General features: G+C 43.5%; 1 protein-coding gene across 2 annotated transcripts; it reads right to left on the reverse strand.

Annotated features, from left to right (window-relative positions):
- Nucleotides 1–530: 530 nt before the first annotated feature.
- LOC110506590 (kinesin-like protein kif7) lies at nt 531–15,007 on the reverse strand. 2 transcript variants are annotated; one of them, XM_036963720.1, is made up of 20 exons: nt 14,663–15,007; nt 12,256–12,670; nt 9,929–10,129; nt 9,363–9,765; nt 8,905–9,252; nt 8,510–8,702; nt 7,683–7,826; nt 7,294–7,452; nt 7,003–7,160; nt 6,766–6,887; nt 6,500–6,634; nt 6,166–6,374; nt 5,014–5,211; nt 4,487–4,612; nt 3,384–3,560; nt 2,995–3,210; nt 2,572–2,778; nt 2,208–2,406; nt 1,722–1,883; nt 531–1,345 (listed from the first exon to the last, which is right to left on the reverse strand). In XM_036963720.1, exons 2-20 carry the CDS (start codon nt 12,581–12,583, stop codon nt 963–965), a joined length of 4,068 nt encoding a protein of 1,355 aa, XP_036819615.1. In that variant the 5' UTR covers nt 12,584–12,670; nt 14,663–15,007; the 3' UTR covers nt 531–962. The 2 variants fall into 2 exon arrangements, with proteins under 2 accessions (XP_036819615.1, XP_021441990.2); XM_021586315.2 differs by having other exon boundaries at nt 14,624–15,006.
- Nucleotides 15,008–22,892: the final 7,885 nt, after the last annotated feature.

The following is a 22,892-nucleotide window of genomic DNA, read 5'->3' on the forward strand; positions in this document are numbered from 1 at the left end:
ATATGGCTGTGGAGTGACTGCATTGTTTGAATGTAATGTCATATTGGCAGTTAATGGAAACATTTCTGGAATCATTCCTCTAAAACTGTCTGGCTAGCTCACTAGCAATCATACAGTGCAGTTACATTCTTCAAATTCATTATTTTATCACAGCACTGTCATACCATGGTTGACCACCTCCCTAACCAAAATGTTTGATCTTTATCCCATCATAATTACGTTTCATTCCCATTCTAGTATTCTAATTCTGACTGGCCACCCCTCTGAGCCTGGTTCCACCCTTCTAGGGAGTTTTTTCCTAGCCACCGTGCTTCTACATCTGCATTGGGGTTTTAGGCTGGGTATCTGTATAGCACTTTTTGACTACTGATGATGTAAAAAGGGCTTCATAAAATACATTTGATTGATTGTTGTCCAAATGTATGGCTTTATGCATTTAAAATAGCAATTTTGATCATTATTTAGTCAACAAACCATGACTTTCAATATTTTTTACATTATGCCTTTACAATATATTAGTCAGTCAGAGATTACAGAAGCAAGAATCATATTTTATTTCACATACAGAAATGGGTAGTGACGACAAAATAGCAACAGTGAACAGTATAACCTGTTTATGATGACAACGTCTATTATTGTACAAGCGGATGAATTACACGGAGGAAAAGAAGTGCTTGATATAGAAAACAAAGAGCATTCTTCAACATCTATTTATAAAACCACAAATATAGAAAAATGAGAAGGGATGAATACAAAAGATATACAGTTTATAAAACAAATACATCATTTTAACAGTACAAAAACAGGAAAAAAAGAGAGCCAATTTTGACACGTTGAATTGAACTTGATTCTGTTTCATTTTAAACAGGATCCTGCCATTAAGCCCTTTGGCATTTCAACTGAATTCTGCCGTAAGGTCCTTTTGCATTTCAACTTGATTCTACCATGAGGTCCTTGTGCTTTTAAACAGGATTTTTCCTCACATCAATTCTGGAATTGTTTGAGATCAGTGGTCCGGTGTTGAGGCTGGATCGACGGGACTCTCTGCGTGATTTGGCAAATGGCAGAGATGTCATTCCACTCCAAGGCCCCGTGCCTGTCTGAACCACCCGGTTTACAGGCGTCTCGACGGCCACCCGCTGCTGTAGCTCCTCCATGCCGCAGGGCTCCTCGGTGGGGAGGGAGGAGCGCCTCCATGTGGCAGGGAGAGGGGCGTTGACCAGCTCCCTTATTTCCTCCCGGGACCTGGTTGGTCTCTCTGGCTCCCCCCTACGGCTGTCGTCTGGGCCTCGGCTCAGCCTCTCCACACTGCCACTGCCTGCTGTTCTGCCCTCGAAGACCGGAACTGCAACCCAACATATAAAATAATGAATATTTACATGCCTCACAGCCCAGCACAGAACAGGACAGACTAGGACAGAATACTCACAAACACTGAATGTTGAATACTTATATATAATTTATAATATATTCCCTGACAGATGTGCATTTTACATATGTACTTTTTTTTATTTATCTGAGAGAGCAGATGTCTGAGTATTTGAGCAGATGAGGATTATTTTAACAGAAATCAGAGATTGGATTATGTTTTTTATACCGATGCCTTCTGTTATCCTATCTTACCTACATTATGTTACATTAATGTACTTTACCTACTGACAAGGGCGCTTTGTAAAAAAATGACAATAGCATGTCCCTATCCAAAATGAGCATTACAGTACCCTTTCCCTGCTCCATGGGCTGGCTGGCGTTGCCACACAGCTCCCTGAACCGGTTGCTCAGTTCCAGGTTAGCAGCTTTGTAGTGGTTGAGCTCTTTACTGAGGTTATGGATCCAGCCTTCGTACTGCCTCTGCCTCCCCGCCAGGCCCTCGTCCATTTGCTCTATAGGGAAGCAAACATCAGGGGGACCACAACAATACCTGAGGAACACTGCGCTGCAGATAATGGGCCTGGAGGCTGTTATCACACTGGGTGTGGGAGGGTTGAATGGGAGGTATAGACATGGCAAACTGAATGGAGATAAAATATCAACAATATATATCTTAAAAATAGAAAGTGGTAGTTGTGCCCGTGTCTCACTTTGTTGTCTTGAGGTGGAGCAACAAAGTGTGCCTAGATCTTTGTTGAAAACAAAAAATGGTTATATTCTGACATGTTCTGCCTATATCCTACAGGTGTGTGTATTTATTTGTGTGTGAGGCCCACCTCGGCACTGCTGCAGCAGTAGCTGTACACTCCTCTCGTGCTCCTTCTGCTGCTGTGTGAGCCTGCGGTCCGTGTCGAGCTGCGTGCGGTCCAGAGCGTTCTCCAGCCACTGCACCAGCTGCAGCTGCTCCTCACCACGCATCTCTAGATCTGCCAGGGCCAGCTGCAGCTTACGCTCCTCCTCCCGCAGCGACACCACCTACACACACAAACAACTTACATCCCCTATCTTTCTCTTTCTCCATTTCCATGCTGCTTTGAATCAGAATGGAGACTTGCCGTGTACACATTGACTATGCGGCCATATATTTGAGCTGACACAGTGAAAACCACAACAGCAGGGAAGAGGGACACACAGACAGACCTTGTCAAAGTACTTGCAGAGCAGCGCACGGGTCTCTGAGGCAGACAGGTAGCTGAGTTTGGCCATAAGGTTCATCTCCCACTGGGAGAGCATGCTGGCAGAGGCCCTCAGCTGCCTTTGTCTCTGGGTGATGGCCTCGTTCTTATACTCTATAGCCGCGTCCAGAGCCTCGATTGCCTCGTCCAGCTGGAACACAGACCGCTCCTCCTGGGGACAGAACAAAGAGAGCCACAGGGGTTGAAATGTGGGGGGGGATACAGGCACATACACAATATACCAAACTACAGGGGCACCGCCTGTATTGACACTCAGAACCTAACACGCCAAACTACAGAAACGATACAAATACTACGTATGGAAAGAATCCACAGAGAAGTGTTGGGGCGGTGTTAGAAGCTTCTGTAAGCCTGTAGGGTCTCTGACCTCTGGTGAGAGCAGACTACCCTGCCGTAGTTTGTCATCCAGCTCCACTCTCTGTTTGAGCAGTGTGTCCTTCTCCTGGCGCAGGTTGTTGATCTCCTGGCGGATCTGCTGGGAGTCCTGGGCACTGCTGCTGCGGAGCAGGCCGTTCCTCTCACTCAGCTCCCGCTCCAGAGACTCGATACGGCCAGACAACGTCACCAGGTCCTCACTGAGGGCCTACGGGGAGAGAAGAGATATACTACAGTTGAAGGAAAGAAGCTACTCGGCCGTACTAGATTTATTAATGATTTATCAATGAGTACGGTAAATCATTAAATTGAAATTAGCTTGGCAAATCACTATACCTGAAGGGCCACTGAGTGTGTGGGGCTTGTTTAATGTGTGTGTACCTGACTGGAGCGGAGTCTCTTGGTCTCCAGGCCACTGCGTTCCTGCAGCAGGGCCTCCTTCTTGGCTAGGATCTGTTCTCTCTTGGTCAGCTCTCCCTCCAGGTCCTCCAGTCCTTTCCTCTGCTCCAGAACACTTTCCATCTCCTCATCCAGCCAGCGCTTCTGCTCCTCAATCTTCTGCTCGCACGGGAACACATGCAGACACACTTCATTTGGATCCACAATGAAACACGGTAGTACCGTACAAAGGAATTCAATATTTCAGACGTAACTCACATTGCACACAAAAGGAGCAAATGTAGACACATCCCACATCTGAAGAACGTTCAATAACAAGACCAGCCATTTTGCTCATTGGAAGCCTGGACAAGAAATAATTAAACACTTGTGCCCCACAACATTGTAAATCTATAACTGACAGGCAGCTGGGAGTTTTTGTTGTTGATGGCCCATCATTCAGTGTATTGATCTATATCGCACCCATCTCCATCACACAGACTGCCAGGTCTCTTACTCTATTCATTAAAAAGACCATGCTAAGAGACCCACTAAAACAGGCTTTCTCACAGAGTTCAGTATGGTGGCTGTGTATCACACTGGTCCAGTGTGAGAGTCAGTGTGAGCTCTGGGCCTGTCCAGGCACATAAGATAACGACTTGAGACTCTCTCCACTCAATGTGTACTATGAGTGTGAGATATACGGAAACACACAGGGGAAACTCAGCTGCATTTAGTTGCTGGGGGATACGAGACATTTTTCATCTTTCACTCTTAACAATGGAAATAGAGCCTTTGGATGTTGAAACATGCTTTTTGGATAAATATGTAGCCAGCTGATCTCCTGGCCAGGCTAGTTTTTAGTTGTTATATGTCCTTGGCTCATATATAGAAGAAACTATGAGTAAAACCACATAAAATACTTTAAAAGGCCATATAATTACTTTATAAATGGTGTAGAACTACTGCATGGTTTGTATGTAACATCTGTATAAATGCTTCTGAGATTCTATGCCTATTGTATAACTGGTGTATAAATACTTCATCAACTGTTTATATGTGCTATATAAATGCTTGATAAGCATTGTAGAAGACCCATGTCACACCAGTTGCTCCTCCAGTGATATGAGAGAGCCGTTGCTGCCGCTGCGTCTCTGTCTCTGGAAGGCAGCAATCTCCTCCGTCTTTATCCTCAGGATCTTCTGCTGCTGTTCATTCTTTATCTCCAGCTCCTTGGGAGGGAGGGAGGGAAAGAAGGATGGAAAGAAGGAGTATTCAGTAAAAACAGAGGGATACCAAGGTAGGCAGGCATCATATTCTAATAGCAACAATATAATTGCCATCAAACTGCCTAGTCCTTCTCTCATTTGAGAAAACTGATGTGGGGAAATAGCTGCTTAGAAATAGCTGCTATGCATAATTCAGGTGTTAGTTACATGTTGGAATTCTGTCCACAGAATTTAGGCCACAGTGGAGTGTTCGTAATACACTATGAATGCAAATTAGTCAAGTGTTGATGTCATGTGATCACTGAAAACTTTTGGATGTGACAAATGCCAATCTGTAAAAACCACAGCATTGTCCTGCTCCACTCTGTTTCTTAGCAGGTATTCTACATTCTCCAGGGCTGCACCTTGACTCTGTGCGTGCGTCGCTGCATCTCTGTCTCCAGGCGTCGTTTCTGTTGGCTCTCGTGTCGCAGACGTCTCTGCAGCTGCTCCTGCTGCTGCCTCATGCCCTGCACGCTGCGCTCCAGCTCCGAAACACGCCGCTCGCTCTGTGCAGACAGCGAGGCCAGCTGCGCCGTGTCCCTCTGACGCTGGCTCAGGACCTAACGCGCACACACACACGCCCACAAATATGAATAAACCGACACCGATTTGTAATAATGACAATTACAACAATACTGAATGAACACTTTTATTTTAACTTAATATAATACAAAATTAAAATCAATTTAGTCTCAAATAATGAAACATGTTCAATTTGGTTTAAATAATGCAAAAACAGTGAGAAGAAAGTAAAAGTGCAATAAGTGCCATTTAAAAAAGCTAACTGTCATGTGTCAATGTGCAGCGGTTAGGACGGAGTCAGGTGCAGAACACAGAACTGAGTAAAAGACGTACTTTACTCGAAAATAAATTTCTACGCAGGGAAAACACACCAGCCCACAGAAGTCTTGAACACTAAACAAAGAACAAACGCGCACAAAACCATGTGGTTTTGATGTTTATGGTTAGGTACATTTGTGCAACAATTGTGCTTTTTTAGCGAATGTGCTTTTGTTAAATTGTCTCCCGTTTGGCAAAGTTGAAGTAGGCTGTGATTTGATGATAAATTAACAGGCATCGCATTGATTAGCTAGTTAACCTGGTAATATCATCAACCATGTGTAGTTAGTTAACTAGTGATTATGTGAAGATTGATTGTTTTTTTATAAGATAAGTTTAATGCTAGCTAGCAACTTACCTTGGCTCCTTGCAGCCACAAGGTCCTTTTGTTACTGCACTCGCGTAACAGGTGGTCAGCCTGCCGTAACAGGTGGTCAGCCTGCCGTAACAGGTGGTCAGCCTGCCACGCAGTCTCCTCGTGGATTGCAATGTAATCAGCCATAATCGGTGTCCAAAAAGGCTGATTACCGATTGCTATGAAAACTTGAAATCGGCCCTAATTAAATCAGCCATGCCGACCTCTAGTACAAACATCCACTATGAGCAGACACACTAACTGATGTTACGAGTGTACAGTATGCATTAGTGTAGGAGTCTGGCTCAGACAGACAGACCTGTACTTTGCTCTGTGCTGCAGCTATCTTCCTGCGACACTCCTGGGCCCTGGTCCTGTCAGTGACACCGCTGGTCTCCTTCTCATGTTTCTCCAGGTCCTGAAGCTGTCTCTGGGCCTCCTGGACCTCCTGCCTGGCCTGCTGAGCTTCCCCCTCCAGGGCAGAGATCTTACGGGTGTACTGCCTGTTCAGAGCCTGGGCGTCTTTACCTACAGTAACACATGATAATATCTGTCCCACCACTCCATGGTACACTGTATTGTTTATGGGGCGAAAACAGGCATGTGATTGCCATCATATAGAAAGCCAGGAAGGAATGGTCTTAGGTATGTACCTGTCTTGACCAGTTCTCTGATGAGCTCCTCCTTCATGCGGATGGTGACAGACAGCTCTCTGATCTTCTGCTGGGCCTGTAGCAGGCCCCACTCTGACCCCAGACCCACTGAGCTCTCCCCTACACTAGAGTTGGCTGCACAGAGAGAAGGGGATGCAAACACATGTTAGTGCTTCCACAGTCAACTTAAATTTGAATTAGTTCATTTAGAATTTGAATTAGTTCATTTAGAATTTGATTAGGCCCCGTCCTGCTGTGGGACTCACATGGACGCCTGGTGGAGAATTGTTCAGAGGCAGGCAGCCCAGGCAGCTGAGACAGGAGACCTCTCCCTCCAACTGCTGATCCACCCATAATATCTCTCTTAGTCCAAGTCAGATTCACATGTCTAAGAGATACATACAGTAGCCATCAATAACCTAGACAGTCAATGATGCTTGGGCATTCTATAATCTGCCCGATCTCACTCAGTTTTAAATAAAGATGTGATATTCTCTCCATACTTCCGTCTGTTGTGGCTCATGTTGACGTAAGTGTCCTCCTCCTCAGAGTCCTTCACCTCTCCCTCTCCTAGGTCCTCGTGGTCATGAGAAGATTGACCATAACCACACTGGATCTGGTCACCAAATGAGCTGCTCTCCACACAGTCCACTGGACTAACCTACAGCCAACACAGTCACACTCATAGCACACAGCGACATACACTGTGGAACACACTACTGATTAACGTTGAGACTGTGGAACTTCATGCCAGTTTTCATTCCACTACTAAGAGGTGCTGATCAGTCAGGTACCTGTCTGTTGGTGAGTCCGTTGTGGGTGTGGCTCGTGGAGCCCTGGGGGGCGGTGTGGGGGCGTGGTGTCAGGTGTAATCCCAACCTCGGTACACCTGGCCCCGAGAGCAGACACTGCAGCTCCACTATCACGTCCTGCTGCTCCTGCAGCTTATCACTCTAGGGGAGGGGGAGAGAATAATTGAAACATTGAAACAATGAACAATGTTGATCATCTCTCAAGATGTAAATTATTATCTACGGAGACTAGTACTGAAATATTGGAGGCAAGTGAGGACAGACTAAGAAATGAGACAAAATGTATTTGCTTTTATTCTTTGATGATTACAGTGCTGTCATGTTGAACACCAAAATGCCAGTAAAAAGTCAAAATGCTGTGTAGTTCTGACCTGCTGTTTGTACTGCTCCATAGCATCCTCCAGAGCAGCCAGGAAGTCTGTGTTCTCTCTCTCCAGCTGCTGGACCTGGCCCTGGAGCTGAGACACACTCTCCTCCCTCTTACAACCCAACTCCTCCCCACCACTCTCTGCCTCCTGTGGGGTTCAATGACAGATACATTATGAGTCACAGAGCACAACAACACTTCCTGGATTGTTCGGTGAGATGATTGATGCCTTACCACCATAATTCCATCAGGTTGTTTGATAGGATGAACTAGGGCTGGGCGATATGGCCAAAATATCACATATTTTTTACAATTTTGACAGTATGGTGGTATTTGACAGTATTCTATGTTTCTGAAAAATAAACATTCTAAATATGTTTTATGAGCAGTGAAACCTCTCTCTTCACCTCTTCCTCTCGGAACCTTATCTGTGAGTGCCGGGAATAATTTATCCACAAGAAAATACTTTCAACCTCTAGCGTTGGGTGCGCATGTGATCGGACAGATGAGCATGAACGAAAGTGCTTAAAAGTATGCCACCATGTGCATACATATGAAAACGTTATCCAAAACTGACCATGAAGTAGTCCACTTTTTGGAACTGTTAACTTACTTAGCACTATATCAACATATCGCTATAAACAGCATTGTAAAAACCCATAGCAGTATGTGGGTCCATACCGGTATACCTTAAAATACGATATATTACCCAGCCCTAGGATGAACCTCTTGTTGATAAGATAAAATATTTTGTTAAGCCTTTTCTTTGAATAAATTGGAGCTTTATGAATATGTAGTGAGCGATGTAGTGATTGTTAATGTGTGTATGACCTGGTTCTTGACTGCAGCCCTCCCCCTCCTCAGAGCGGAGGTGTCCTCGGTGGAGCTGCTCTCGATGCCGCTGTCAGGTCCTGAGGCAGTGGTCAGGCCGCTGCGTTCTTCCTCCACAGAACACAGCCAGTCCTTCACCCTCAGGCCTTGCTCCGCAGTCAGCACCCCCTCACCCTGCAGCTCACACAGCAACCTGGGGATGGGTACACACACTTACATATTCAGACAACTACTCCTGAGCTCATTAGCCAAACACAACACAACACCCACACACATATATCCTCACAATAAAGTGCCCTTTTATGAAACTGATAATATTACTTCTAGTCAACTACTGAACTTAATGCCAGTGATTATTAAGAAAATTAAAGCAGTTTGTGTGCATTTCATCTCACCTGTATGCAGTGTCAGTGCAGGTCCTGTAGTGGGCACTCTGGGCTTGCAGTCTGATGATCTCTCCCTCTCCGGGGCGCAATCGCCTGTCTGGGTCCGAGCGGGCGATGATACGGGTCTCTGAGCGTTGGCGGTTCTCAAGGGCCCTGCGAAGCGCCCGGATCTGCTGCTCCAGCCCCTCCACACGGTCCGGCTCTCCTCGGCAGTTCACCGTGGCCCGGTTCTGGATGTTGCGGGCTCGCTTGGCGTAGTTCAGTGTGTTCAGGCTCTCGTCAAAGTCCGCAGAGGAGGGGCTGATGCATGCAATCATCAGCGTCTTGGCGTTTCCTCCCAGAGAATCTTTCAAGATCCTGAATACAGAATTTAAATGTCAGACTTAAATTATTTGCAAAAAAAGGAGGAAAAACAATATACCCTGCACACCATTTTATGAGTCCCCAAATGTTAGATGACTACATACCTGGTGATTTTGGAGTCCCTGTATGGTATGTGGGTGCCTCTCCTCTTGGGGTCTCCCAGGGCTCCTATGACATTCCCCAGGGCTAGCAGCCCACTGTTGATCTGGATGCTCTCCTTCAGCCTCTCCCCTGTGTTCCCTGTGCGGAGGATCCTCTCTGACCCCGCTAGGTCCACAAAGTGAAACTTAGAGGAGAGGACGTGAGGCCCGGTGCCCGTGGTGGGGTTACCATGGGCCCGGGAGCTGCCACTGCGCTGGTCCATGTGCACACTGAAGATGGTGTGCGAGCGGCTAGAGTGGGGGTTCATCTGGGTGGCGCCTGTGTGTCTGGCCGTGTTGCCAGACTCCAGCAGGCTCAGCACCTCGTCCAGCCCCTCCACTTCACACTCCTTCACCCCGCACAGCACTGCAGGGAAGCGCACACACAAGCACAGACAGGGACATGAATAACTAACACACATGACTTTGACTCCTCCCTACCCTCATGTTGAACTTTAAGATCCCTTACAACACAGAGAGATGCTTGTTTGTGATAAATATTTGTTGGAAAAACAAACAAATATCCATACCAATGTTGCCCTTGTCATCCTCTCTGATGTGGATGTCCTTGCTGGCTGTCTCCACCTCCAGCAGGTCCCTGAAGTCCTCCTTGTACACCTCCAGGTAAGACACTCGGACAGAGAAGTCACTGAGGTCATTCTCATCCAGCAGCTTGAAGACCTCAGCCACAGCCCTGGGGATGATGCCCTGCTCCTCATCCCTAAAGGAAGCTACACACAGACACTGGGTTCATATACCCTGTATGGTATAGCCTAGTAACCTCTCTGAGGATAATTAAGTATGTACGTACAGTGCCTTGCGAAAGTATTCGGCCCCCTTGAACTTTGCGACCTTTTACCACATTTCAGGCTTCAAACATAAAGATATAAAACTGTATTTTTTTGTGAAGAATCAACAACAAGTGGGACACAATCATGAAGTGGAACGACATTTATTGAATATTTCAAACTTTTTTAACAACTCAATAACTGAAAAATTGGGCGTGCAAAATTATTCAGCCCCCTTAAGTTAATACTTTGTAGCGCCACCTTTTGCTGCGATTACAGCTGTAAGTCGCTTGGGGTATGTCTCTATCAGTTTTGCACATCGAGAGACTGACATTTTTCCCATTCCTCCTTGCAAAACAGCTCGAGCTCAGTGAGGTTGGATGGAGAGCATTTGTGAACAGCAGTTTTCAGTTCTTTCCACAGACTCTCGATTGGATTCAGGTCTGGACTTTGACTTGGCCATTCTAACACCTGGATATGTTTATTTTTGAACCATTCCATTGTAGATTTTGCTTTATTTTTGGATCATTGTCTTGTTGGAAGACAAATCTCCATCCCAGTCTCAGGTCTTTTGCAGACTCCATCAGGTTTTCTTCCAGAATGGTCCTGTATTTGGCTCCATCCATCTTCCCATCAATTTTAACCATCTTCCCTGTCCCTGCTGAAGAAAAGCAGGCCCAAACCATGATGCTGCCACCACCATGTTTGACAGTGGGGATGGTGTGTTGCTTTTACGCCAAACATAACGTTTTGCATTGTTGCCAAAAAGTTCAATTTTGGTTTCATCTGACCAGAGCACCTTCTTCCACATGTTTGGTGTGTCTCCCAGGTGGCTTGTGGCAAACTTTAAACAACACTTTTTATGGATATCTTTAAGAAATGGCTTTCTTCTTGCCACTCTTCCATAAAGGCCAGATTTGTGCAATATACTTTTGTTGTCCTATGGACAGAGTCTCTCACCTCAGCTGTAGATCTCTGCAGTTCATCCAGAGTGATTATGGGCCTCTTGGCTGCATCTCTGATCAGTCTTCTCCTTGTATGAGCTGAAAGTTTAGAGGGACGGCCAGGTCTTGGTAGATTTGCAGTGGTCTGATACTCCTTCCATTTCAATATTATCGCTTGCACAGTGCTCCTTGGGATGTTTAAAGCTTGGGAAATCTTTTTGTATCCAAATCCGGCTTTAAACTTCTTCACAACAGTATCTCGGACCTGCCTGGTGTGTTCCTTGTTCTTCATGATGCTCTCTGCGCTTTTAACGGACCTCTGAGACTATCACAGTGCAGGTGCATTTATACGGAGACTTGATTACACACAGGTGGATTGTATTTATCATCATTAGTCATTTAGGTCAACATTGGATCATTCAGAGATCCTCACTGAACTTCTGGAGAGAGTTTGCTGCACTGAAAGTAAAGGGGCTGAATAATTTTGCACGCCCAATTTTTCAGTTTTTGATTTGTTAAAAAGTTTGAAATATCCAATAAATGTCGTTCCACTTCATGATTGTGTCCCACTTGTTGTTGATTCTTCACAAAAAAATACAGTTTTATATCTTTAGGTTTGAAGCCTGAAATGTGGCAAAAGGTTGCAGAGTTCAAGGGGGCCGAATACTTTCGCAAGGCACTGTATATAAAACCATTGCCTGCAGCTTTGCACTGTTTTCATTGAAGGAACACGTACCTCTGACACACACATGCACCACAGAACTGATCTAATATAGCACATACTTCATCACACACAAACACACACGCTCTGTGTTGTAACCATAACCCACCCACACAGATTTGCCATCTCACACACCAGTAGCTCAGATGGCAAGCCTGTCTGGTATGGACTGTTCCCGCAGGCTGTGACAGCTGAACTGTAGGAAGTGCAGTTGGCTTCCAGGATGGGTGTGAACTCTCTGCATATCAGCATTTCTATATCACACACCAGAAGATGTGCATCTATTCTCCGCTCCTCTACACTACAAGCTAGCACATCTCCTCTGATGGAACTCAAAAGGCATAGAACAAAAATTATTAAATGACCAAACATTGCAGGTAGCGGGGAAGAAACCAGAAACTCACAAAGGTTGGCTTCTCCGATAGTGTATGTCTTTCCAGAGCCTGTCTGCCCATAGGCGAAGACAGTGGCGTTGAAACCCTGAAAGAAGGCCTCTATGAGGGGCTGGACACACAGAGCGTACACCTCCTCCTGGCAGCTGGTCTCCTCAAACAGGAAGTCACAGTGAAAGTGTCGGTCGTGACCCAGAGTGACCCTGCGCTGCTCAGGGTCAGCCGTCATGCAGCTCTCGTGGCTGTGCAGCAGCTCCTTGGGCAGCAGGGGGCGCACTCGAACAGCGACCTGTACCGCCGTGTCCTCCGCCCTGCCATGGCCAGGCACTTTGGGAGACATCGCTGGCAGGCTGGGCTAGTAGTCAGGGGTCCAGGACTCCCTTCAGGGTCTCTGATTTGTGAGTTCAATCATCTTAAACAGGACATCCTACACAGGCCAAAATAACCACAATCAACTCATACACTCATACAGAAAAACTCCATCAATAATCATCATACAGAAAATATGTTAACATTCAATAGAAATAAGAAAGAAAATGTGTCCAAGAAAGAAAATGCCAGTAGAAAAAGAGACTAAACAAATATATTGTGTAAATAATATATCATAAACTGGGTGGTTCGAGCCCTGAAGGCTGATTGGCTGAAAGCTGTGGTATATCAGACACGGGTATGACAAAACGTTTATTTGTACTGCTCTAATTACGTTGGTAACCAGTTTATAATAGCAGTAAGGCACCTCTGGGGATTGTGGTATATGGCCAATACACCACGGCTAAGGGCTGTATCTAGGCACTCTGTGTTGCGTTGTGCATAAGCACAGCCCCTTGCCATGGTATATTGGCCATATACCACACCCCCTTGGGCCTTATTACTTAAATATAGGCCTAGCTCTATCTAGTTATATAGACAATGCCAATGAGTCCATGCTATAATGGGAACTTAATAGATGGCATTGTTATCTGGTCATAATAAAATAAGCATCTTAGCAAAGCAATATGTAGATTTCTGTAACTGGCTAGTCATCTGCTAAACAGCACGTCCAGTCTGAATTTATTTTTGGGATTTTATACATTAATTACTTTAATTAGCATGGAAAATATGTCTGACGTCTAGACCGCCAAGTAAACAAAAACTTTGATTTGGAACTCCGGGAGCCTGCAGGCTAGCTTTAGCTTAGCTACACACATGATGGCATAGCTCTGGTCCATTGCGTATCCATTGCATAGACGAACCCAATCAATGATTTGTAGAGTAGACCCAAAAGTATAAATGTTGTCAGAGAGTGCTGTCTGGAGAAGTTTTCCAGAAATCTGTATACAATAATGAGATGTTAATGTCTCCGCCCTAATAAAGGGAGTCATTGTCTCAAAGGTGGGAAGGAGTTTATGCAAAAAAGTTGCCCATACATACTAACGCGTCGCATCTTCCTCTCTGACCCTTCTCTGCGTGTGCAGGGTACCATTTATCATAAATAAAATACTTTCGACCACTGACGTGGGGTGCGCTTGCACTAGTGGCGATCCGTCGTATGAGCGTGGACCAAAGTGCTTAAAGGTATGCCACCCTGTGCGCACATAAGAAAACGTTATCCATCACTCTGGCAACATCTTTACTCTGAGTTACAGCAATGGCATATTGATGCCAGTCACTAAACAAAAGTAATTTACAGCCAAAAATAACACTCAGACTGAAGATGATGTTAGCAGATGGCAGTTATGGCTGTGATATATTGTTGTCTCTACCTTCTTGCCCTTTGTGCTGTTGTCTGTGCCCAGTAATGTTTGTACCATGTTTTGTGTTGCTACCTTGCTATGTTGTTGCCTCATTTCTCTTTATGTAGTGTTGTCTCCCTTGTGATGTGTTTTGTTCTATATTTATATTGTTTTTATTTTTAATCCCAGGCCCCCGTCCTCGCAGGAGGCATTTTGCCTTTTGGTAAGAATTTGTTCTTAACTGACTTGCCTAGTTAAATAAAGGTTAAATAAATGACCAGCCAATTCGTTGTCATCGCGCGATGGACCAGATCTAACGATAGTCTCGGTAGCTAGCTGGCTAACTAGCTAGGAAAATAACTTTTGTTGCTAACTCACTAACGTTAGCTGGCTAACATTGTTTTACGAGAACAACAAAATACATATACGTATACCGTAACGTTATTTGCCAAAATAGCTCATTTGGTTGAGCAGCTTCACAGAACGCCATAGTTAGCTAGCAGAATTTGGCCCAAAAAAGTTAGCTAGCTAACATTAGCTAAAACGTTTTTTGTTGTTGTTGTTACACACAAATTAGTTATCCCGTACCGCTTATGCATACATAAAGCATCCACAAACAAATGTCTAAAGTGAATACGTAAATAACATAGTGCAATGCATTCACTTACTGAAAACTTAAACTTTTCATCTTCCAATCCATTACCCACCAGCAGAGAGACTTGAGAGTTGCAGGGAAGGTGTGGGAATGTTTGGATGAAGTGATGTCATTCAGTAGACACTAGCAGATGCTCGTCCAAAGGGTTTCGACTATGTGGTGGCACAGATAGAACACATCTTTGGGTACATCCATGACCGTAAGTTACTTTTTCGTAGCAGGTTAGGATAATTAGGTTAAGGTTAGGAAAAGGGTCAACTAAAATCCTTTACTAGCGTACTATGAAAAGTCACTTCCGGTCGCAGCTGTACTGTATCTATTCACAACCCGTCCAAAGTAATGTGCTGAGCGTGTTCAATTGAAACCGCTCTGGTCCAATGGCTGTAATCAAACAAACTATGATTCTGAATGTTCTCCGGTTGTTTTTCATTTGAATAAGACAGGAGAAATAAGAGTACTCTAGCAAATATGCAGTAGGTTATTTGGCAGTTTATCCGTCAATATTAAAACATGGTTAATCATAGTCTCATTATTATTATTGCAATATCCACATATGGTTATATTATGTTATCTATGTGATTGAATATATAGTGCATTCGTAAAGTATTCCAACCCCTTCCCTTTTCCACATTTTGTTACGTTACAACCTTATTCTAAAATTGATTAAATAAAACATTTCCCTCAATCTACACACAATACCCCATAATGATAAAGCAAAAACAGGTTATTAGTAATGTTTGCAAATTTATTAAAAAAATAAAAAATAATTGAAATATCTTATTTACATATGTATTCAGACCCTTTGCTATGAGACTCGACATTTTGCTCAGGTGCATCCTGTTTCCATTAATCATCCTTCAGATGTTTCTACAACTTAATTGGAGTCAACCTGTGGTAAATTAAGTTGATTGGACATGATTTGGAAAGGCACTATAGTGCACTATAGTTTTTTTTGTTGAGTTTCATAAATGATTGCTACTACACAGCAAACTCCACAGTCTTTGACTTCATTCATACTTCGTTTTGAAGATTCTATGAGACAAATTATAACTTGTTCTGGCTTTGTTGGTGATGTCATGCTGTTTTCTGCAGAATTGAAGGTCCCCAAGAACACAGTTCCTCCATCATTCTTAAATGAAAGAGGTTTGGAACCACCAAGACTCTTCCTTGAGCTTGCGGCCCTGCCAAACTGAGCAATCGAGGAAGAAGGGCCTTGGTCAGGGAGGTCACTGACAGAGATCGTCACTCTGACAGAGCTCCAGAGTTCCTCTGTGGAGATGGGAGAACCTTCCAGAAGGACAACCATCTCTGCAGCACTCCACCAATTAGGCCTTTATGGTAGAGTGGCCAGATGGAAGCCATTCCTCAGTATAAAGGCACATGAAAGCCCGCTTGGAGTTTCCAAAATTGCACCTAAAGGACTCTCGTGCCATGAGAAACAAGATTCTCTGGTCTGATGAAACCAAGGTTGAACTATTTGGCCTGAACTCCAAGCGTCACGTCTGGAGGAAACCTGGCACCATCCCTACTGTGAAGCATGGTGGTGGCAGCATCATGCTGTGGGGATGTTTTTCAGCGGCAGGGACTGGGAGACTAGTCAGGATCGAAGGAAAGCTGAACAGAGCAAAGTACAGAGAGATCCTTGATGAAAACCTACTCCGGAGCACTCAGGGCCTCAGACTCGGGCGAAGGTTCACCTTCCAACAGTACAATGACTCTGAATGTCCTTGATGGCCTAGCCAGAGCCCTGACTTGAACCCGATAAAACATCTCTGGAGAGACCTGAAAAACGCTGTGCAGCGACACTCCCAATCCAACCTGGCAGAGCTTGATAGGATTTTCAGAGAAGAATGGGAGAAACTCCCTAAATATAGGTGTGCCAAGCTTGTAGCGTCATACCCAAGACGACTCGAGGCTGTAATCGCTGCCAGTGGTGCTTCAACAAAGTACTGAGTAGTGTCTGAATATTTATGTAAATGTATATTTCATTAAAAAAATCTTCTGAAAACCTGTTTTTGCCTTGTCATTATGGGTTATTGTGCGCAGATAGTTTTTTTCCTCGTCAATCAGGATAAGGCTGTAACATAACAAAATGTGGAAAAAGTCAAGGGGTCTGAATACTTTCCAAATGCACTACATGTGTGGATCATGATTTGTCATGTTTCTGCAGAAAGCCAGCTGGAGTCACGTTAAAAATGACCTTTCCCAAATAAAAGAATGCAAATAATTACAAATAAACCAATAATAACACTATAAATTTATGTAAACGTGATGTTTTGGGTGTAGTATCATATCCTTGCTCATTAAAGACCTCGTGAACAGCTAGTTTCCTGTCTGTAAAATTATTGCTTGAGAAATTTCTTTTTGATATTAGAAATATATATATATATATTTTTGTTGACCATTTTAATTGAAAACGATCACAGTAAGGTACTTAATTGTTACCCATAAATTATTTGATATTGAGATAAAAGCAGCTGCATTAGATCTTTAAGAAATTGATTTTGAGACTATTGGATCTATGCTTGAAAAGCCATTTCGGTAGGCTATTGCTGCTGAGCCCACTCAACCTAACCCTATGGCACAATTAATGACCTAATAAAAATGTAGACAGAGGAGGTCTACTGATAAAATGATCCCAAAGGTATTTCTCCAACATTGAGTTCAGCTTGGTATCACCTATTATGGATTAATTTCAAAATGCACTGTATAAAACAATCTTTTCACTGTACTTCAGGCCATTTTAATGCTCCATTTTGCAAAAAGACCTTGGAGATTATTCTTCCTGCAGTATAGCCTGATATTATTGTAGCAGTTATATCTTTATCTTTTGGTTGTCTGGCCATTTCAGTTGAGGCACCATTCAATTATCCAGCTATCTACAGCATGCCCCTTTTCCATAGAGATGAATTTCTACAGCACAGTGAAAGGGTTGTTGAGTTTCACCAACAATGACCCTCGAGGCCATGGAAATCAGACTATTTCATACTGATTTGTTCTAGGCCGATGTCTGTTTTTTAGTAAAGGTTGCCATGGTAATAACCATGGAAACATCCTACACTGATCTCAGAGTTGAAGGTAACGCCCACTCTCATTGTTACTCTCTGTGATGCATATTCATATTAAAAAAAAGCTATTACAAATGGCTGTCATTAGGCTTCCATTTAATCTGTCCATCTCTCTTTTCATCCAGTAACTACTGTAAATGCAATAAATACAACTCATTTCCTTCAATACATTCTTCTTTCCTTGCGGCGAATGAATTTATAGAGGTCTAGAATTTCACAAAATTGTAAAGGCTATACTGCTGGGAAATGATACATCATAGTCATTGCACTATGGCACTATGGGCTGTCTGGCGTGGACAAGGCTTACCTGTCCAAGGCTTACTACTTACTATTTGCCACTCAAGGTCTATGGAATGATATCTGTAAACAGAGTGTGTGCATTGTGTTATTACAGTGTTAATAACCTTCTGATTGGTAAAACTAAAGAAAAAGTTAAAGTACCTATGCTAAGATTTCATAAGACTTGATCGAATAAGAAATCACAACACATAATCCATTGTTTTATAACATATTTCAACACATTTGCATTTTCAAAATATATCAATCCCATTACTGATCATGGATGGTAGTTCATAGCTCACACTGGTAATATCAGGTATATAAAGTTCAATAAGATGTGCTCAACTCTAACCAAGTTCACTAGTATTAATCTTTGAGTATTTATTCATACTGAGTATTTATTAATTTAGACAAGAAACCTGGAGAAGAACCGTGGCGAAGGAGATGGATTGTGGCCTGTCATGGAATAATATTCCCAAAAAGACTGGAGATCAGCAGCAGTGGTGCTCTCTCATGGAAAACTTGTGTTCCACATAGGAATGAAGAGGATTAAGTATGAGTATTTATTCCATATCAACACTCATATCAACACTCACAATGGACCCAGCATCTGATGATTGAAGCCTCTATGGCTGAAACGTGTTTTTAACATCAGATGTAGCCTAAACACAGAACGGACAAAAGCCATTATATTTTAAAAGAAGAATAAAAGACACCTCTCAATCAAGAGGAGTTTTCTTTAATGGTAAAAGACATACAATATGTGAATTTATGATGAAACGTCAAAGCACACATAAGCCATCGGAAATGACAATAGGTAACAGTGCATCCCACAATTTCAAAATAAGACTCCACTCTTCCTAAGCGTTGTACGATTATGTCTCTACTAAAAGCTTGAGGTGTCATTGATGCATGAGTTCTGGACACTGAGGTAGACTATGACTTGTTGTCTGGGTGCTGAATTTACAACAACAAAATCACTAGTCTTCCATAGCGTCCAGGACCACAAAAGTCAGAACTCTTCACCTTGAGCTGTGGCTCCGTTTCTGTTGTAGCGTTCTGTAAGGTCAGCTTGGATGGTAGACCCCTGAGTCACGATGCAGTGTCATCTCCCTAGGGAAAATAAAAAGACATGACAAGCTCGATCAGGGCCAGCCAGATACATTGTAAGATTTAATTTACCACCTGTATTAATTACTAGGAAACTAAGACAAATTAAAGACTGCAGGTATAGCTACTAAACTGTTGGAATTGTATATTATGGCTCCATGTGCCCTTACAAATCCTGTTTTGCAGAAGTTAATAATGTCATGGTGTAAAATCCCAATTTCCAGTGAGTGGGCAGAGAGTCTCCCAAATTCATAATATTCTCCTTCATTTCCAGGGACTGTCACCTGTGTCCCCCTCCTCTCTCAGTGCTCAGGAAGGACATAGCCAATACAGCCACAGCACTCTGAGTCTAATAAAACCCATCAATGGAGAGGGGTTGACCTTGTAAACGCTCAAACTGCATTTAATGCATAGTGCAACCACTGGTCCAAGTGACACGGTGGGACACAGAGAAACTAATGTGCAATAGACCGTGTTTATGCACATCATTTTCCTAAGATACTTTCAATCACGAACAGATCTCTTGATTGGATGCATTGAAGTAGAAATAAAGAGTTCAAATAGGACATGATACTTCACCCGCTATCCTCTCTGATGAATATTTAGCCATTCTGTTTAACGGTCTGAACATATTGAGTAGCAGTAACTAACAGTCTTTCAGTGTCAAGTTATCAACTTGCTCATCAAAGGTAGTTCAACCTGTCTGGATGCTGAAAAGGTGCTGAAAGGGAGTTGGGTCCTTGAATTTTAAACAAGTCAATGTGAAATAAGGCACTTGGGTAAATGAATGATTCCCCATTGATCGCAGCAGGTAGTGTAGAGCTGTGTTGGCCGCCTCTGACTGGAACTGTGGCTAATGTGCTTCATTTGAAATGGTATTCTGACTGCTTAGCCTTAGACTGTCTCTCTACTCTTCTCCATCCCTCTTGCTTTCTCTTTGTCTACACAACATACACCTACAGTACAAACACACACATCATTCTATATCAATGAATTAATAATTATTAGCCTCTAAATAGCTTTTTGTCATTACCCCCACTGACGGGTTTGGCTGTGTGCTAACTGGCCTGATTAGCCTATATTCAAGTCCCATTTATTTTGCATAAGGAACTGCTTGGGTTATCACAAACAAAAGCGGAGGTCATAATTGGATAGCATTGTATGGGAGTCAGCTCCACTCAATGGGAGCAGACTTGGCTGGGGAGGAAAGGGTAACTTGCCACCGACATGGGTAATGTATTACATTAGGAGTCCCACTGTGAGAGGGAAATTGACTTGGATCAAATACGTTTTCCCAATTAAATATATATTAACCATAATAGGGCCATCCGCTAGTGTGAATATGAGAGACTTGTTCAAAAAAGCAGAGCCTGCCTCTGCATCCATTTATATATTTACTTGGGGTCTTCATGAGGAAAAAGGTCTGGAATATGTTCCTCTTATTTCTGCTGGAGTCCTGGAAGAACTAATAGGTGCAGCATAGAATGGTAATGCATTATTAAAGCCGGCTGAATTATGCTCTCCAGCTCAAATGAAGGCCTGTCCTCTATACAATTACCGACACAGCGGGCAGCGAGGGGCCAGGGCCAATTCTGTCCTTGTGCGCTTTGAATGGAAACTAATGTTCAACTAGAGCGCCTATGATTATGGCAGACTATGATTCATAAAATGCTGGCAATTTGCCTTTTTTTTTTCCATCAACACAGAAAGGAGAAAATAACAAACACCAAAGCATGTTTCTTCCTGAACCCATGACTAAAACACACCACCTCTGAACATTTCACATTCCCCTTTTCGACATTAGATGTAGAATGGTGAACAACAGAGGAAGAACACCTAGATACAGTATATGTGTTGTTACTTTTAAAATCACAATGTCTAGACAGTGCAGTTGGAAACATTCTGATTCTAAATAACACTGACAAATTAGACCAGCATGCACCTGGCATGGGGGAGAAAGATAAAACAGACTCCCTGAGGCCAAACAATCAGGTGTACAAAGAAAAATGCATTCCAGTTTTCCAGAACCAGACTGAAATGAGGATGAGGGGGACTTTAATTCAATAACTCTGAGTGAGAATAATCATGCCCTTAGGGCAGCTCTCTGGCCTCACCTTAACTCCATTATAACATCTCATCACCCAGCCCTGTCAGCAGGGAACATGGCAGGAATTTCTTAAATGGCTTTTTATTCACCCCTCGTTTCATTAGTTCTGTCTCTCCACAGGTGTGGAGCGGCTCTGATTAGTGGAAAGACTCATGGAGACAGACATACCCTCCCCTATCTCTGATAACAACACACACACACTTTACATACATACTGTATGATGTGCATGCACAAACACACACACACAGAAACGCGCAAACAGATGAACAAACACTCGCATGCACTCGCATGCATGCAGGTACACACACAAACACTTGTGGGGACTTCCCTTTTGATCTCACATTAAGAAGCTGATGAGGGAATACGTCTCACTCTGAATCCCGGGTGCCTCATCTTTACGCGAGTGACAGCAAACGGCTCAGAATAACAGCTCAATTCGATCTGGAATGCAGTTTGTTTCCATCTGACAGACTAACATTACAGTGGCAGGGGAACATGAAATACAGCAGGCGTTGTTGTTTCTTATTGTATGTAATAATAGAATACCTGCCTGTGGCCTGTCGGCAGATCTGAGGAGGTTTCAGAGCTCTAGAGACGGCTCACGATCCAGTGTCTGCTATGACTGGAGCACAGCTCAGCTTCTCTTTACTACTCAAGCATGATGTCTCCCCTGAGGTCTCTGTCGAGTTACATGAACAATTTGTTTTATTACAGTAACGAGAGGGCTGCGCTTTAGAAATCAGTCCAGTCCCTGTGCTCTCATCTTCTTCACGCCCGTCAAAGTGTAAAAAATCCACTCTGAAATACATCTGACACAGAAGGAATCTTACACTAGACGAGGAATCATACTCTACAAAGAGGAAAACCGCTTGTGAGAGTGTGCAGTGCACACTGTTGCTGTAATTGTAATTGAATGATTTCCTACTGTAGCTCATCTACATGGAGTGATTCCCAACAACACTGTACATGTCCTACCTAGAAAGCCTCCCTAGTATTGAATTAAGAATGATCATTATCTAAATGGATTTTTTATCAATGTGTAAATTGATTTTGGTTTGTCTTAAACGGTTGTCTTATGGGCCAATGGGGTTCCTTTGGAAACAAGCTCTAAATATGTGGCTTCTTTCTTGTAAAAAGCTGTGGCTAGAAACTGAATTTTGCACAATGGAAGAAATCCTGTAAGTCCTAATATTACATCTTACCTTACAGCTGCTGACACGCGGTGCAGGAAAATCAAATCCACTACATCCCCAGGCTATCCAGACTGTATTTTCCCTTATCAATTACCAAGCAAATCAAATAAAAACACCTTTGGGTCAATACACATTTGATTACAATTCTCCGTCACCTCAAAGGATCGGCAGTTTGATCCCATTTTCAGGAGACACTAACCGAAATAACATTTTGCTGGTGTATGATCAAATGACAGTAAAAGATCACATTACGGGTAGCCCGACTGCAACTGTCCCCTGTATTTGTTCTGTATTCTCCATGTTTCATTGCACTTAGTGTGTAATTTCATGTCAGGTGCTGTGCTATCAGTGACCCTGTTCATGTGTGGGGCAGTGATCTATCGCCACTCCTGCACCAGAGCTGCTGCCACAGACAGTAGACCAGCTGGAGCCTGGCGACTCACCACCCACAGCCATGCCTCAGCAGGAGAGAAGACTGGGGGCAGTGGCCCCCTCCCCTCCACCCTGGTCCCCTCCCCAATGGAT

Source organism: Oncorhynchus mykiss, chromosome 26, assembly GCF_013265735.2.
Source record: "Oncorhynchus mykiss isolate Arlee chromosome 26, USDA_OmykA_1.1, whole genome shotgun sequence".
NCBI classification, from domain to species: Eukaryota; Metazoa; Chordata; class Actinopteri; order Salmoniformes; family Salmonidae; genus Oncorhynchus; species Oncorhynchus mykiss.

What these genes read in the sequence shown, in the direction of transcription:
- LOC110506590 (XM_036963720.1), bottom strand. Translation starts at nt 12,583, where the DNA reads ATGTCTCCCAAAGTGCCTGGCCATGGCAGGGCGGAGGACACGGCGGTA. An exon ending in AGGGACTCCAAAATCACCAG is followed by an intron (nt 9,253 to 9,362) that starts GTATGTAGTCAT and finishes TTCTGTATTCAG; the next exon opens with GATCTTGAAAGATTCTCTGG. An exon ending in GCCCATGGAGCAGGGAAAGG is followed by an intron (nt 1,346 to 1,721) that starts GTACTGTAATGC and finishes GTTGGGTTGCAG; the next exon opens with TTCCGGTCTTCGAGGGCAGA.